General features: G+C 40.7%; 1 protein-coding gene across 2 annotated transcripts in view; it reads right to left on the bottom strand.

The window, feature by feature from the left end:
- The window catches only part of AOAH (acyloxyacyl hydrolase), a 184,766-nt gene that overhangs the window by 48,109 nt on the left and 121,585 nt on the right, over positions 1-15,072 (bottom strand). For both annotated transcript variants that reach the window (XM_015469383.3, NM_001078096.2), the window contains 1 exon segment: positions 12,849-12,931. In XM_015469383.3, the coding sequence (XP_015324869.2) occupies positions 12,849-12,931 (83 nt within the window).

The raw sequence follows: 15,072 nt of genomic DNA, 5'->3' as shown, positions 1-15,072 counted from the left end.
TCCAGTATTCTTGTCTGGAGAATTCCATGGATAGAGGATCCTGTCGGGCTACAGTCCATGGGGTCGAGTTGGACACAACTGAGTGACTAACACCCCCACACCAAGAATTCTAGGCACCTCCTCACTGCTGCCCTGACACTGAGAAGAAACTCCCTTCCCACTTCTAGAGTGAAAGCTAGAGGGCTTCTTCTAACTCCATCAGTTTGTGCCACTCTTCATTTCTGGATTTTGGGAAGTATTGGGTCTAGTTTGGAAAACATCAGAGGACAACAAAATGCCAACACCACTGCTGGTTTGGCTGTACTCCTGATTCTGGTTTTCTTCTCCTGTTTACTTTCCCAGAGTCCTCCAACATCTTTCCCATAGATTCTGTCTAGGTTTTATGGCTGCATTTCTTGGGACAGACAGGGTAGAGTGTGCTTACTCCATTATACCTGGAACCAGAAACCTGAATGCGTTATAAAGAGTATAAATAGTTCATGAAAAATGTGGTGTCATACAGTGACCTAAAATAAATTTAATAATGTCATTTAACTTTAATTAAATTTTAAATAATGCAGGTTTTGCTTATAAATTTAGGAAGCATTTTGAAGAGCACAATTCGTATAATTTAGTTTAAAAAAGTCAGCCATGAGAAATTTAAATTCTTTCTTTTCTCTAAAAGTGTTGCTTGTAATAAGCAGAAATATTCAAGCTAATACATTGACCTCCAACTCAAAATAGTAGGTACTTAATAATTGTTTGTTGTGACAGTTTCTGATGGTGTTTCTACTACTGAAAATGCTTTCAAATTCACAAGTGTGGTTCTGAATTTCTGTGACAAACTAGATAAATGATTCCCCAAAACACGTATTTTTAGAAGAATATAATAACCTCCCCAGAGTGGCTCTAATCTACCTGCTAGTCTCAAAACTTGACATAGCTTCACAAGTATCCTTCAGCTATGCTAAACTTCTCTCTCCTTTTTCCCCAAAGATACTTTGCCCTTGGAGCATGTATGCACTGAGTCACCATCTCCCCATGGTTTTTGGATTTTTTTTTTTTTTCTGCAAGGCTCTCTGCTCAAATGTATCTTCTCTGAAGATTTCCTCTCCTCCAGGCAGAGCTAAGTGGCTCCCACCTTCAGAAGACCTCAACCTCCCTCTCTTTTAGTGTCATTTTCTAAGAACCATAATTGTTTCCATCTTGTCTCTCTTTTCTGGTTACTTATGGTCTCCTTAAAGATGGGCACTTTGTCTTGTTCACCTTTCTGTTTCTAGCACCTATTGCAACATTGGAGAGGAAACAGAGAGAGTGGTGGGGCAAAATCCAATGGAGCGTGAGAGGAAGGGAAGTAAAAGAGAAGAGAAGACCAGTGGTAAAAGGCACAGCCCAAGATACTTTGAAACTGACAAAAAAATCCAGCAAGTTCATTTCAACTATCAACACAAGTAGCAGTGAACTTTCCCTATGATGGCCTTTATCTTGAGCCCTAAACCAAAGGGATTGATTGAAAAGAGACTCCTTGCCATGGACAGTTACATATAAAAGTGTAAGATATGCTTCTGAATCTGTCCTCTGCAGATGTGCTGATTCAAGAAGTACAGCATGAAAATCCTGACCTAACAGAAGAATCTCAAGCATACGCTCATCACTCTTCGTATTATAATTGTTATCAGTTACGCTGCCCTGCTATGATGTGTTGCATGGGACAAGCAGAAGCCAGAAAGGGCTGTGTAGATAAATCCTAAGAAATAGTCCCAATGGAATCACAATATCTCCATTCTTCAATGATTCTTTGAAATTCCAGAAAGTATTAAAAATTGGAATGATGTTCTCTAATAAAAGGAGGGAAATGTATCCCTCTATATGACATATGTAACACTAAAATAGAAACTTTTGAAATCACTCTTTCAAAAATTTCTATTATAGTTAAGTGCTGTATCTTGGAAGCATTTTTGGTCTTTGAGAGAAATAACAAGTTTTGATGCCTGCAGTCCTCCTATAGTATATCTGTGTGCATTTGCCTTTTAGATCAAGCATCTCAAAAATTGGTATTAAAATCTTTGTTTTTGTTGTGATCACACTAGATCATAGCTCCCAAACAGAAATATCCTAGTTGTTTTGTTATAAATAATTTCTGTTATTTCCTCTCAACATCTTGGGTTGAGACCAAATATTCCACCCAGTGGATGGGTTCATCAAATATTTACTGAGGGCCTATTTCTGTTTGGCAAAGGTGACTTCTTTGCTTCTTCCAATACTCTGTGGCTTTAAAATATTGTCTTAAAAATTTCACTTTGAAAAAAAAAATTTCACTTTGAAATGATTTCTAAAAAGTTGAAATAATTTCCATAAGTTAGAATACTAAACAAGAAGTTGCAAAAATAGAACAAAGGATTTGCACATACCCTTTCATCCAGATTCCCTAAATGTGAAATGTGAGCATATTTCATAACCATAGTGCAGTGATGGAAATCAGGAAATTCACATTGGTTCAATACTATTGTCTGCTCTACAGACCTCATTCAAATTTCACTAATTGCCCCACTGATGACCAGGGCCAGCATCCAATTCAGGATTACATGTTGTATTTACTCTCATGTTTGTCTTTTTTTTTTTTTTTTTTAATGTCTGTTTCACCTGCTTTAATCTGGGCTGATTCCTCAGTCTTTCTTTGTCTTTCACAACCTTGACACGCTTGAAGGGTGCTGGCCAATTATTTTATACAATATCCTTCATTTGGGGTTTGTCTTATGTTTCTTCATGATTTAATTCAGATTATAACTAAATACTACAGTAGCAGTAGACTACAGTAGCAGTTGCTCAGTTAAAGTACAAAACCTTTTTTCTTCCAATACAGAGATTTGGGGGAGGGGCTGGGAGGGTATGTAAATAATAAGCCCTTGTATATATAATTGAATTCAGCTAAGCCTGAATTAATACTTCATTTGTCGTTTTTCTCTTAATCCTTCTTTTACTTTTTTCTTGTCTCTATCCCTTTCTGAGAGGACCACTTTTGACAAAGAAAGCTGACACAGAATGCTGGGTCAAGGTATCTAATTCTGACATTCACCTGGCCTCCAAGGCAGGTATTGGTGTCCCAGCAAGTAAGATGGTGGCTTTAGAGTCTAGAATTCAAAAGCAGGACAGTATGGCCTGGTGGGGGCCTGGACAGACATGCTGGTGTGCCCAGTAGGATACAAGCAGTTTTCAGCTCTAACAAGCTAATAGACCATGGACAAGTTACTTCTCCCCACTCCCTTTCACTCTGATTCTGCTCCAAGCCCTCCTCCTTGGAGAGGAGTCTACCTTAGAATTGCATCCTCACCCCATCGCTACCCAGCTTTCTCTTCTCTTCCCCACTACACCCATTCAGCCTCCCTAAGACATTATCCTGTAGATGGTCTGAATGTGAATTCCGCATGCAGCCCTGAATTTTGCCCCCCTGTTTTAGTTTCTCCAGGTCTGTCAGATTCTCTCCCATTCTACATATGGTTTAACTAAACAGACTGGTTCCAAATAGGAAAAGGAGTACGTCAAGGCTGCATATTGTCTCCCTGTTTATTTAACTTATATGCAGAGTACATCATGAGAAACGCTGGACTGGAAGAAACACAAGCTGGAATCAAGATTGCTGGGAGAAATATCAATAATCTCAGATATGCAGATGACACCACCCTTATGGCAGAAAGTGAAGAGGAACTCAAAAGCCTCTTGATTAAAGTGAAAGTGGAGAGTGAAAAAGTTGGCTTAAAGCTCAACATTCAGAAAACGAAGATCATGGCATCCGGTCCCATCACTTCATGGGAAATAGATGGGGAAACAGCGGAAACAGTGTCAGACTTTATTTTTCTGGGCTCCAAAATCACTGCAGATGGTGACTGCAGCCATGAAATTAAAAGACGCTTACTCCTTGGAAGAAAAGTTATGACCAACCTAGATAGCATATTCAAAAGCAGAGACATTACTTTGCCAACAAAGGTCCGTCTAGTCAAGGCTATGGTTTTTCCTGTGGTCATGTATGGATGTGAGAGTTGGACTGTGAAGAAAGCCGAGCACTGAAGAATTGATGCTTTTGAACTGTGGTGTTGGAGAAGACTCTTGAGAGTCCCTTGGACTGCAAGGAGATCCAACCAGTCCATTCTGAAGGAGATCAGCCCTGGGATTTCTTTGGAGGGAATGATGCTAAAGCTGAAACTCCAGTACTTTGGCCACCTCATGTGAAGAGTTGACTCATTGGAAAAGACTCTGATGGTGGGAGGGATTGGGGGCAAGAGGAGAAGGGGACAACAGAAGATGAGATGGCTGGATAGCATCACTGACTCAATGGACGTGAGTCTCTGTGAACTTCGGGAGTTGGTAATGGACAGGGAGGCCTGGCGTGCTGTGATTCATGGGGTCGCAAAGAGTTGGACACGACTGAGCGACTGATCTGATCTGATCTGATCTGAAACAGGGGAACCATCAAGATGAATTCTTTTTTTTTTGGAGGTGTGGGGGCTGGGTGCTGGGTAGAGAAGCCAAGAAGTTCAAGATTGAATCTGGTTCGTGGGAAGGGGTTGAGGTTGGGTTGGGTTGGGTAGATGAGTCTGCAAACACATGCACTTTGGCAAATGTTAACACTCTCCACTTTTCGTATCTATATGTTTGCAGTCAGTCCCTTGTGCCCCACTCTCCTACTGAGTGGGTTAACATATGGGTGCATAGAGAGAGGCAATTTCTCACTGTGTGGATGGGCCTCTCAAGAAAACACACTCTTCAGCACTTTTGACTTTCTGAAAACAAAACAACCCCAAACAGGTGTTTACACCAGCTTTGCTAAACTTGCAAAAATAAAATGAAGGAGGTTGCCAGCAGAAAAAGACATTCTATTTCAAGATAGTAAAGTCCCGTTTGCAAACTGTAAAGAGATCCTCAGTGCAACCCCTAAGCCCGTCAGATGCCCTCCTTGGCAGGCTGTGGCCATGGAGATTTAGGGCTGGGATTTGCTTGTTTCTTAAAGCAGAAGAGTCTTGTTTATTTTGGAAGGTGATGCCTTATGAATTTTTATTTACTTTAAAATACATACTGATATTGAATACCATGTTAACATTTGTTTTTCTTCTACCCTTTATTTTAGATGGAGTGTAATCTTGTCACTCAGAGTTTTTGCCCACCATGGAGGTATTCAGTTTGGCAAAAGATTATTGTGTGTGTGTGCTTTTCCTCTCTTCAAAGGTTAAATGTAACCCCTGAGAGTTATTAGTTTAAAAAAAGCATGTTGGGTTGACAGGTACCTCCTACATGCAGCAGAGTCTGACCTCAGGGTTGTAGGTACATGTCCTCAGTGTCAGAGGAGGAAGCCAGACTTGAAGCAAATGACTCAGCTATAAGCGAGGAGATGCAGCCACAGAGGCAGGGACAAAGGGCTTCAGTGAGGGTTGAATAAAAGCTAGTATTTTTTTTTTAATCACACAATCATTTTTAGATGAACTTTTTTTCCCCTTTATTTTTGCTTTTTATTTGTTGGCTGCACTGTATAACATGTGGGGTCTTAGTTCCTTGATCAGGCATTGAACCTTTGACCCTGCATTGGAAGTGCAGAGTTTTAACCACTGGACCATCAGGGAAGTTCCCAAAGCTAGTATTTATTCAGTCCTCCCTGAGCACCAGGCCTGAGTCCCAGTGATGGGGTCCCAAAAACTAGAACATGCAGCATGGGTGTAGGAGGTAGTTTTGGGGTTCATGTTTGCTGTGTCCACCTTTGCAACTGAATACTGACTGGCATCCATGCTTAGAGCTCTAGTCTCTGATGGGTGATCATCACTGGAGAGAAGGTGAAACCCCTCATCTGCTTCTGCTCCTTCCATGTTCTAGACCTTCCAGCTCAACCAGCCAAGGCTTGTTCTCCAGCCCCTTCCAGCCACAGCTTCCATCTCTTGCCCCACCCATCTCAGTGCAGGGGTCCTCCACTGCCCCACCCTCAGCACTTTCTTTCTTGCCTTAACCCTGCCTTGCCTGATGTCTCCTCCAGCCTCTCTAGGGGAGCCCCAACCCTGCTCCCCAGGCTGCATCCACCTTCCATTCCCCAGGGCTCCCACTGTAGTCCCCTGATTTCTCCTCTACCCTTCATCCCAGCTCCTCTCTGTCAGTCTTAGACCTGCTATCTATCAGTTTCCATCACTTCCCACTCCTATCCCTAGCCCGACTTTTTCCTCCCAGAGGAAGCTCCCTTGTTTCTGCCAGATTCTTCCGGTGGGGCCGGCTGCCCCTCACCCATCTCCATTACCTTCCTGCTTGCCACTGTTTCCGTGGGCCAGGAAACTCAATGCTAGATGCCCGTCCTTTTGCCCTTGAATTCTGAAAGCCTTTCTGTCATGAACATGTGTCTTTTAAATTTACTTTTGTTTTTTCAAATCGACTTACTTCATAAAAAATGTTATATTGAAAAAGTGACTGAGTTTTAAAAATGCTGAGTAAATAATAGGCCAGATGATGAAGTTAGCAACAACAATGAATGATCAAGAAGCAATGTATTTCCTCATTCAACCTTACCACAGCCTAGTGAAGTTCACGTGTGGACTGCTATCTCCCCACTTTGCAAAGGGAGCCTCATGTGGGTTTTGTGATGAATTCCTTCATGTCACATGACATAGTTTAAGGAATTGGCTTTACTGGGGAAAGGGCAAACTTACAAGGCTGGGTTTGTCCCCTGAACTTCATCATCCTACTGAATTTAGGTACAGCCTTTCCCCCAGGGAGGATGGGGTAAAGAATCCCACTGGAGCTGGCTTGTTGTCTAGGCAACCAAGAATGAGATCCCGGCGTCACCTTGGGCAATTGTGCTCATCGCACCGTGATCCCCATTTTATAGATGCAGAAGCAGACCAGAGAAATTTAATAATTTGTCCAAGTCACATACCAGTTCCAGCGCCTAAATTCAAAAAATCAGTCTGCTATTTTTTACACAAAGGAAAAAGATTCTATGAAGCAGCAAGGAGGGGAAGACCTCTGCTCTCTGTTCTCTGGGCTTTACTTTACATCTCTGAGAAGTAAGGTGCTGTTCTGTGAGGACCCAGACCACTCTACGGTGTTTTGACCCTACACTGACCCCCACCCGACTCCCATGCTGTTTTGGGAGCTGTAAGGGGTGCTGCAACCGCTCCCCTTTGATGATTGTAAAGAAGGCTTAGCAGGAATCTTGGTGTGCCTAACCCCCAATGCCAGAGAATGGATACCCAAATTAAGATGACTTCAACAGTTTACATTTAAAAATGCCGTATAATTGCTGACAGTGGTTCATGGTAGAGGTATCTATAGAAATTTTTAAGATCTTGTATGTAAACATCAAAAGGAAAACAGGAGCTGTTTCTTTGATTCTCACTATGCAATTTTTAAGAAATGCTTTCATATTTCATTCAACTCTTTCTTCCCTTTTTCCTCTTTATCTCTCACTGGTTCTGAAAAATAAGTGTATCCATAAGTATGCAGGCTGTAGAAAGCTGGCTTTTTCTATATCTAATAAAAACCTTGGGGAGTAATTGAAATAACCTGGCTCCGGTAGTCAGGTTACATGCTGCATAATATCAAAGGAAAAATCCATAGTGAGGAAAGCAGCAGAAAATAGGAAGAGGAGCTGGAAAATAAAGCCAGAACATTAAATAATGAGTAACTATGAGAAACTTAAAAAAATTTTTTTAAATTACATCCTTAGAAAAATAGTCAAGAAGCATTTTCAAAGAAGTTATACTAGACAGAGTGTATGCTCTGTGTATTTCTAAGGATTGTGAATTTAAAGAAAAGAAAGGAAATACCACCCCCCCACCCCTCCGCATCCTGCAACTCCACCCTAGCATCTATTCATTAGATAAAAGTTTGACAGAAGCCATGGGTTTCAATCAAATTTTGACACGCATGTTTTTTCATGATTAGGCTCTCCTCCCATATCTTTTCTCTCTTTTTATCTCCACAATCTGAATTTTAAAGAAATGCTGTCAAGACAGTGTACCACAAAAGGAGAGATGTCGACTATAAATTGTACCAAGTACTTTTCAGAGAATTTTACTTTGGTCTTTTTGATTTTACAAAAGATGGCTGCATTCATTGTGGGTACAAAGTGATGTGGAGATGACATGCCTGGGTCTTGTGAGAGAGAGATGCTGGTGTTGCAGGCACACAGGGAGAGCACAGCTTCCAGCTTGTGTTTCTGGCCAAATCCTATTCCTTATTCTGCAGCTAACATGTACCCTCAGCAGAGGACCTTGGACAAGTCCTTTATTTCACTCGGTTTCCTTCTAGATTTTTGTTGTTATTGTTGTTGTTATTTCTATATAAAACCAAAATCTTTGGGAAACAGGTTTAAAAAAAAAAGAAAAACCGATCACACATAATTTATCAAACGTTATGATTTTGGTGTATTTTCTTATGTGCAGCTATTTGTTTTTCTTTCCTTTTAAAAATATAGTAGAAATTAAAGCAATATCCAATTTTACATCCTGAATTTTCTTTTGGCAGTGTTTTGTCTTTCTAAATAAAGATATATGGGGACTTCCCTGATGGCATAGTGGTTAAGAATCCACCTTGCAATGCAGGGGACATGGGTTCCATCCCTGGTCAGGGAACTAAGATCCCATGTGCCACAGAGCATTTAAGCCTGTGAGCCAAAACTAGAGAGACTGCACACCAAAATGAAGGTCCTGCATGAGGCAAGGAAGATTCTAGGTGCTGCAAATAAGACTCGAAGCAGTCAAATAAAATTTTTAAAAGTATAAATAGGAACCAATGGCGTCCTAGTAGGTCTAAAAAAATATGTTGTTTTAAGCCTCATTTTCTAGAGCTGCATAATATTCCATGTGGGTGTTTTTGTTCTTTGATTTTTACAGTCTCTGTTGACAGAACTTTTGACAACACTGGGGCTGTTTAAATATGTCACTGAAGGAAAAAGAGAGGGCAACAAGCGGCCAGTGTTCACTTTATGTCTATGATGATCCTTAGCCAGATTTATTGACAACTTTCCAATAAACTATTGAGCATGTCCATACACAGAGAGACAAAGCTGATCTCTTTCTGCAGGTCAGTCTCAGATGATAGACTGGTGACTGTGTTATCTTTGCTGGTGTCTCAGTGGAGTGAGACAAGCTGGGTATAAATTCTGGCTCTGAACTTCCTATTGATGGGATCTGAACAAAATTCTTGGCTTCTCTATACCTGTTTTCTTAGCTGTAACAATGTGGATATCAATCATTTCAGTTCAGTTCAGTTTAGTCACTCAGTCGTGTCTGACTCTTTGCGACCCCATGAACTGCAGCATACCAGGCCTCCCTGTCCATCACCAACTCCTGGAGCCTACCCAAACTCATGTCCATTGAGTCGATGATGCCATCCAACCATTTCATGCTCTGTCGTCCCCTTCTCCTCCTGCCCTCAGTCTTTCTCAGCATCAGGGTCTCTTCAAATGAGTCAGCTCTTTGCATCAGGTGGCCAAAGTATTGAAGTTTCAGCTTCAACATCAGTCCTTCCAATGAACAGCCGGGACTGATCTCCCTTAGGATGGACTGGTTGGATCTCCTTGCAGTCCAAGGGACTCTCAAGAGTCTTCTCCAACACCACAGTTCAAGAACATCAATTATTTGGTGCTCAGCTTTCTTTATAGTTCAACTCTCACATCCATACATGACTACTGAAAAAATTATAGCCTTGACTAGATGGACCTTTGTTACCAAAGTAATGTTTTTGCTTTTTAATATGCTGTCCAGGTTGGTCATAACTTTTCTTCCAAGGAGTAAGCGTCTTTTATTTCATGGCTGCAGTCACCATCTGCAGCAATTTTGGAGCCCCAGAAAATAAAGTCTGCCACTGTTTCCACTGTTTATCCATCTATTTGCCATGATCTTAGTTTTCTGAATGTTGAGCTTTAAGCCAACTTTTTCACTCTCCTCTTTCACTTTCATCAAGAGGCTCTTTAGTTCTTCTTCACTTTCTGCCATAAGGGTGGTGTCATCTGCATATCTGAGGTTATTGATATTTCTCCTGGCAATCTTGATTCCAGCTTATGCTTCTTCCAGCCCAGCGTTTCTCATGATGTACTCTGCATATAAGGTAAATAAGCAGGATGACAACATACCGTCTTGACGTACTCCTTTTCCTATTTGGAACCAGTCTGCTGTTCCATGTCCAATTCTAATTGCTGCTTCCTGACCTGCATATAAGTTTCTCAAGAGGCAGGTCAGGTGGTCTGGTATTCCCATCTCTTTCAGAATTTTCCAGTTTATTGTGATCCACACAGTCAAAGGCTTTGCATGGTCAATAAAGCAGAAATAGATGTTTTTCTGGAATTCTCTTGCTTTTTCGATGATCCAATGGATGTTGGCAATTTGATCTCTGTTTCCTCTGCTTTTGCTAAAACCAGCTTGAATACCTGGAAGTTCATGGTTCATGTATTGCTGAAGCCTGGCTTGGAGAATTTTGAGCATTACTTTACTAGCATGTGAGATGAGTGCAATTGTATGGTAGTTTGATAATTCTTTGGCATTGCCTTTCTTTGGGATTGGAATGAAAACTGACCTTTTCCAGTCCTGTGGCCACTGCTGAGTTTTCCAAATTTGCTGGCATATTGAGTGCAGCACTTTCACAGCATCCTCTTTCAGGATTTGAAATAGCTCAACTGGGATTCCATCATCTCCACTAGCTTTGTTCATAGTGATGCTTCCTAAGGCCCCCTTGACTTTACATTCCAAGATGTCTGGCTCTAGGTGAGTGATCACACCATCGTGATTATCTGGGTCTTGAAGATCATTTTTGTACAGTTCTTTTTGTATTCTTGCCACCTCTTCTTAATATCTTCTGCTTCTGTCAGGTCCAGGTGGATATCATTAAAGAGCCTCAATTCTGAGAAATGTATTTTAACACATTTGATACTGGGTTGAGAGCTGCAATCTATATGTTGTTGTTTAGTCCCAAAGTCATGTACAACTCTTGCTGACCCCTCATGGGCTGTAGCTTGCCAGATTCCTCTATTCATGGGATTTCCCAGTCAAGAATACTGGAATGGGTTGCCATTTCCTTCTCCAGAGGAGCTTCCTGACCCAGGGATCGAACCTGCGCCTCTTGCATTGGCAGGCAGATTCTTTACTGCTGAGCCACCAGGGAAGTCTCTGTCGTTTTCCACTCCTTAACTCTCCACAGAGCTAACACAATCAGTGGTATCTTAGAATTGAAGAAATATCATATGAAATAATATAATATAATATGTTATATATAACAAATACTTGCTTTATATTTGTGGGAATAATTAGGTGAAATATTTTACATAAATTGTTATTAGCATTTGGATGCTGAGAGGGATTGGGGGCAGGAGGAGAAGGCAATGACAGAGGATGAGATGGCTGGATGGCATAACCGACTTGATGGACATGAGTTTGAGTGAATTCCGGGAGTTGGTGATGGACAGGGAGGTCTGGCATGCTGCGATTCATGGAGTCACAAAGAGTTGGACATGACTGAGTGACTGAACTGAACTGAACTGAAGAGATTAACACCAGCTATTATTTTATCAGTAAGAAAAGAGCTATGTTGTCTTTACAACAGAACATTTGTTCTGTGTAGAATATATATTATAAAAATGTTATTTGTAGGTCATATACTTAGATAAAACTTGTACTGCTTGGGAAATTCTGTAGTACTCTTGTTGATTAGAGATGGCACAGGGATGGCAAATAGGTTTAAGTTTCTGTGCCAAGTCTAATCTGTTGATGATGTCTGTCAGATGTGCTGTACTGTGAGAATCGCTGAGGTGGAATCTGAGTGCAGCAGACAAGAGTGCCAAGGTGTATTAGGAGTATTTTCCCCAGGCTTTGGAAGATGGAGTGGCAACACACACACTAAGTGTTTGCCATCTCTGCATTATTGTCAGAAAACATTACTTGGCAGCTCGTTAGGCAGTAGCCAGGCCATGGTTTCATTGGAAGGACTGATGCTGAAGCTGAAACTCCAGTACTTTGGCTACCTGATGCACAGAACTGACTCACTGGAAAGACCCGGATGCTGGGAAAGATTGAAGGTGGGAGGAGAAGGGACGACAGAGGATGAGATTGTTGGATGGCATCACCAACTCAATGGACATTAGTTTGAGTAAGTTCTGGGAGTTCGTGATGGACAGGGAAGCCTGGAGTGCTGCAATCCAGCACTGTGTCTGGGTCACAAAGGGTCGGACATGACTGAACGACTGAACTGAACTGAAGGCCATGGTTTATCAATCAGGAGTTTCGTCAAAATTGTGTGGCAATGGACTGAATCTGGGTTCAAGGTGGGAGGTGAGAACCACACAGGGAAGAACAAACCCAGACGACACAGATGTCTGGGACACACGGGAAATGGATGGAGACCTGGAAGTCATGACAACACTCTGAAAACAGTTTCTTTTTAAAATGGCTTTGGGGGATTTCAGCCACAAACTCTTAGCTATTTTTCCTAAAACCTCAAGCCCCGTAGAAATGTGGGTGACGCTGCACCATAGGGAAAGCAGAGTCTTTGCAATGACCTGGATTTCAACCTGCCCTTGTTCTGCTAATGCTCACTTAGTTCTGCTAATGCTCACTTAGTTCTTGCCTCCTGAACCTTGCTGTCCTCACTTTGGCCTTTCTAGAACTTTGTGGTTGGATAACTGAGATGCCTGTGTAGTCTTTGTCTTGACTGCATCTTGTCTCGTTCTCTTTTGCTGTGGGTGAAAGGCTTTGAACCCAAGGCCCCCTCTCAGAAAAGGCAATGGTATTAGAAGAGGAATTTGTTCATTTTAGTCTTGTTATCTAATTCTCTGCTTTTGGGTACTTATGAAATAAAACCAATCATTACAGGCACAGTGGTTAAGATTTAAATGGAACACTACATACCATTTTTTGAAATATTCTGATAGTCCCTGTGATTGCAGTGGTTTCTTTTCCGTAAACGAAGGTAAATAGAGTTTTCTTTAATTCTGAAACAAACATATATGTGTATATTTAATTTCAGGACATTTACATGATAGAGTTCAAAGCAGCATGTTTTTATTGTGATTTTTTAAAATGTGAGAATGAACTCAGAAAATCAAATCTCTGCAGACACATTTTCTCTAAATTGTCAATACATTACTAGGAATTGTTAGAAGAACAGTTCTACAAAATGGGGTTGCATTGGTGTGATAAGTTCAAATTTCTTCTTTTTTTTAATGACACTTCCAATCATCCCTTTCTAACCTTTTAACCAAGAGCTGTTTTAAATCTCTTGAGCAATTGATCATTTTTACCAGCTTGATTATTTTAAACCTGACCATGTTCCCTTTCTTCTTTTGGTTGTTGTAAAGCTGTGGCAGACACTCTTGTCTTTCAGATTTCTTTCTTCCCCTTCTTCCATTTTACTTTTCAATTTATTTTAATTAAAAAAAAATTTTTTTGGCCATGCCATGTGGCACATGGGATCCCAGTTCCCCAACCAGGGGTCAAACCTGTGTCCCCTACATTGGGAGCGGGGAGTCTTAACTGGACCACGAGGGGAGTTCCCCCCACCTTCATCCATTTTAATAGAAATTTTAGTAGGACACGTGTCTGCCCCCTGAACAATGATGGCTTTACTCATCTTTACCTGCAGCTAGGAACGCCCATCTCACTAAGCTTTGGACCATGAGATAGAAGTGAAATTCTCCAGTGACGGTTTCTGGGAATGCATCTCAGGAAACAATTGTCTGGTGACCTTGCTTAGTCCTTTTTATCCATTCTGCTGCCCACAATAGGGTAGCTGCCATTTTGGACTGTGGGGATAAGTTCTACACTGAGAAGGCAGAGGGGTGAGAGTTGAGCTCCCATATCAGACGTGGACTGCATATGTGAGAGAAATAAACTCCTTTGTTATCTTATTTAAATTCCCAGACATTGAGTTTCTCTGTTACTTATAGCTGAATCTATTGGGTTAACCAAAGAGTTTGTTTGGGTTTTTCCATAATCTTTTACTTAACATTCAATAATACTAATGGACACAGATCTTAGAGACGAATTTTCAACCAGTAGCAAGCTATAACTGCACATGTTTTAAGTCACTTCCTTGGCTCCTCTTTGTCCCATCTTTGATTTTCTATCTTCTTTTGCCAAATTTTAATTTAATTTAAATGCAATTTAATGTTATGTTCTCCATATTTTCATAGGTTTCCTAAAATCCTTTTTGAAATCAGACCAGCTATAAACTAATGAATAATAATTAAACTCAGACATTTTTTATTATCTTCTCAGGTGTATTTTATCTTCTCTTCATTAAAATAGACTTCCTGTCTCACAACCTTACATAAATTACTATTTATTTTTAAGTGTTATATAAATTTCACTCATTATATTTAGAGTGCTTGCCAACTGTCTCAGTGCTTCAGACAGGTAAGCATGTATCAGGTTTGGGATACATATTTGTATCTCAAATATGTACATATTTGGAATACACTGCAAGTAGTGTTCTTTCTGAAGTCTAAGAAAATTAATAATAATAGAAAACAAACTTGTGGTTACCAAAGGAGAAAGGGGAAGGGGGGAATAAAATAAGGGTTTAGTAGTAACACATACACACTATTGTATATAAAATAGATAATGAAAAAGGACCTAGAGTACAGCCCAGGGGACCATACCCAATACATTATATTCAATATTCTGCAATAATTTATAAGGGAAAAGAATCTGAAAAATAATATATATATATCTGAATAACTTTGCTATACACGTGAAGTTAATACAACATTGCAATCAACTATACTTCAATAAAAACTCCAAATCCACACCCCAACCCCCCCCCACCCCCGCTAAATCTTAATGGCATGTATGTGTCAGTCCTGTTCTACTCTTTGCAATCCCATAGATTGTAGCCCGCCAGGCTTCTCTGTCCATGGGGATTCTCCAGGCAAGAATATTGGAGTGGATTTTCTCGACCAGGGTTTTCTGGTTGATCAAGGATTTCCTGCATTGCAGGCGGATTCTTTACCATCTGAGCCACCAGGGAAGCCCTGAATCGTAATAACATTTCTTAATGTTAATAGAAGACCAAGGTCTCTGAGCAATACTTTAATTATAGGATTTTTGCTTTGTGGTAGAGTTTTGAGGTAAG

This window comes from Bos taurus, chromosome 4, assembly GCF_002263795.3.
Source record: "Bos taurus isolate L1 Dominette 01449 registration number 42190680 breed Hereford chromosome 4, ARS-UCD2.0, whole genome shotgun sequence".
NCBI classification, from domain to species: Eukaryota; Metazoa; Chordata; class Mammalia; order Artiodactyla; family Bovidae; genus Bos; species Bos taurus.
The sequence above is the reverse complement of the archived record's forward strand: the minus strand, read 5'-3'. Positions and strand labels throughout refer to the sequence as shown.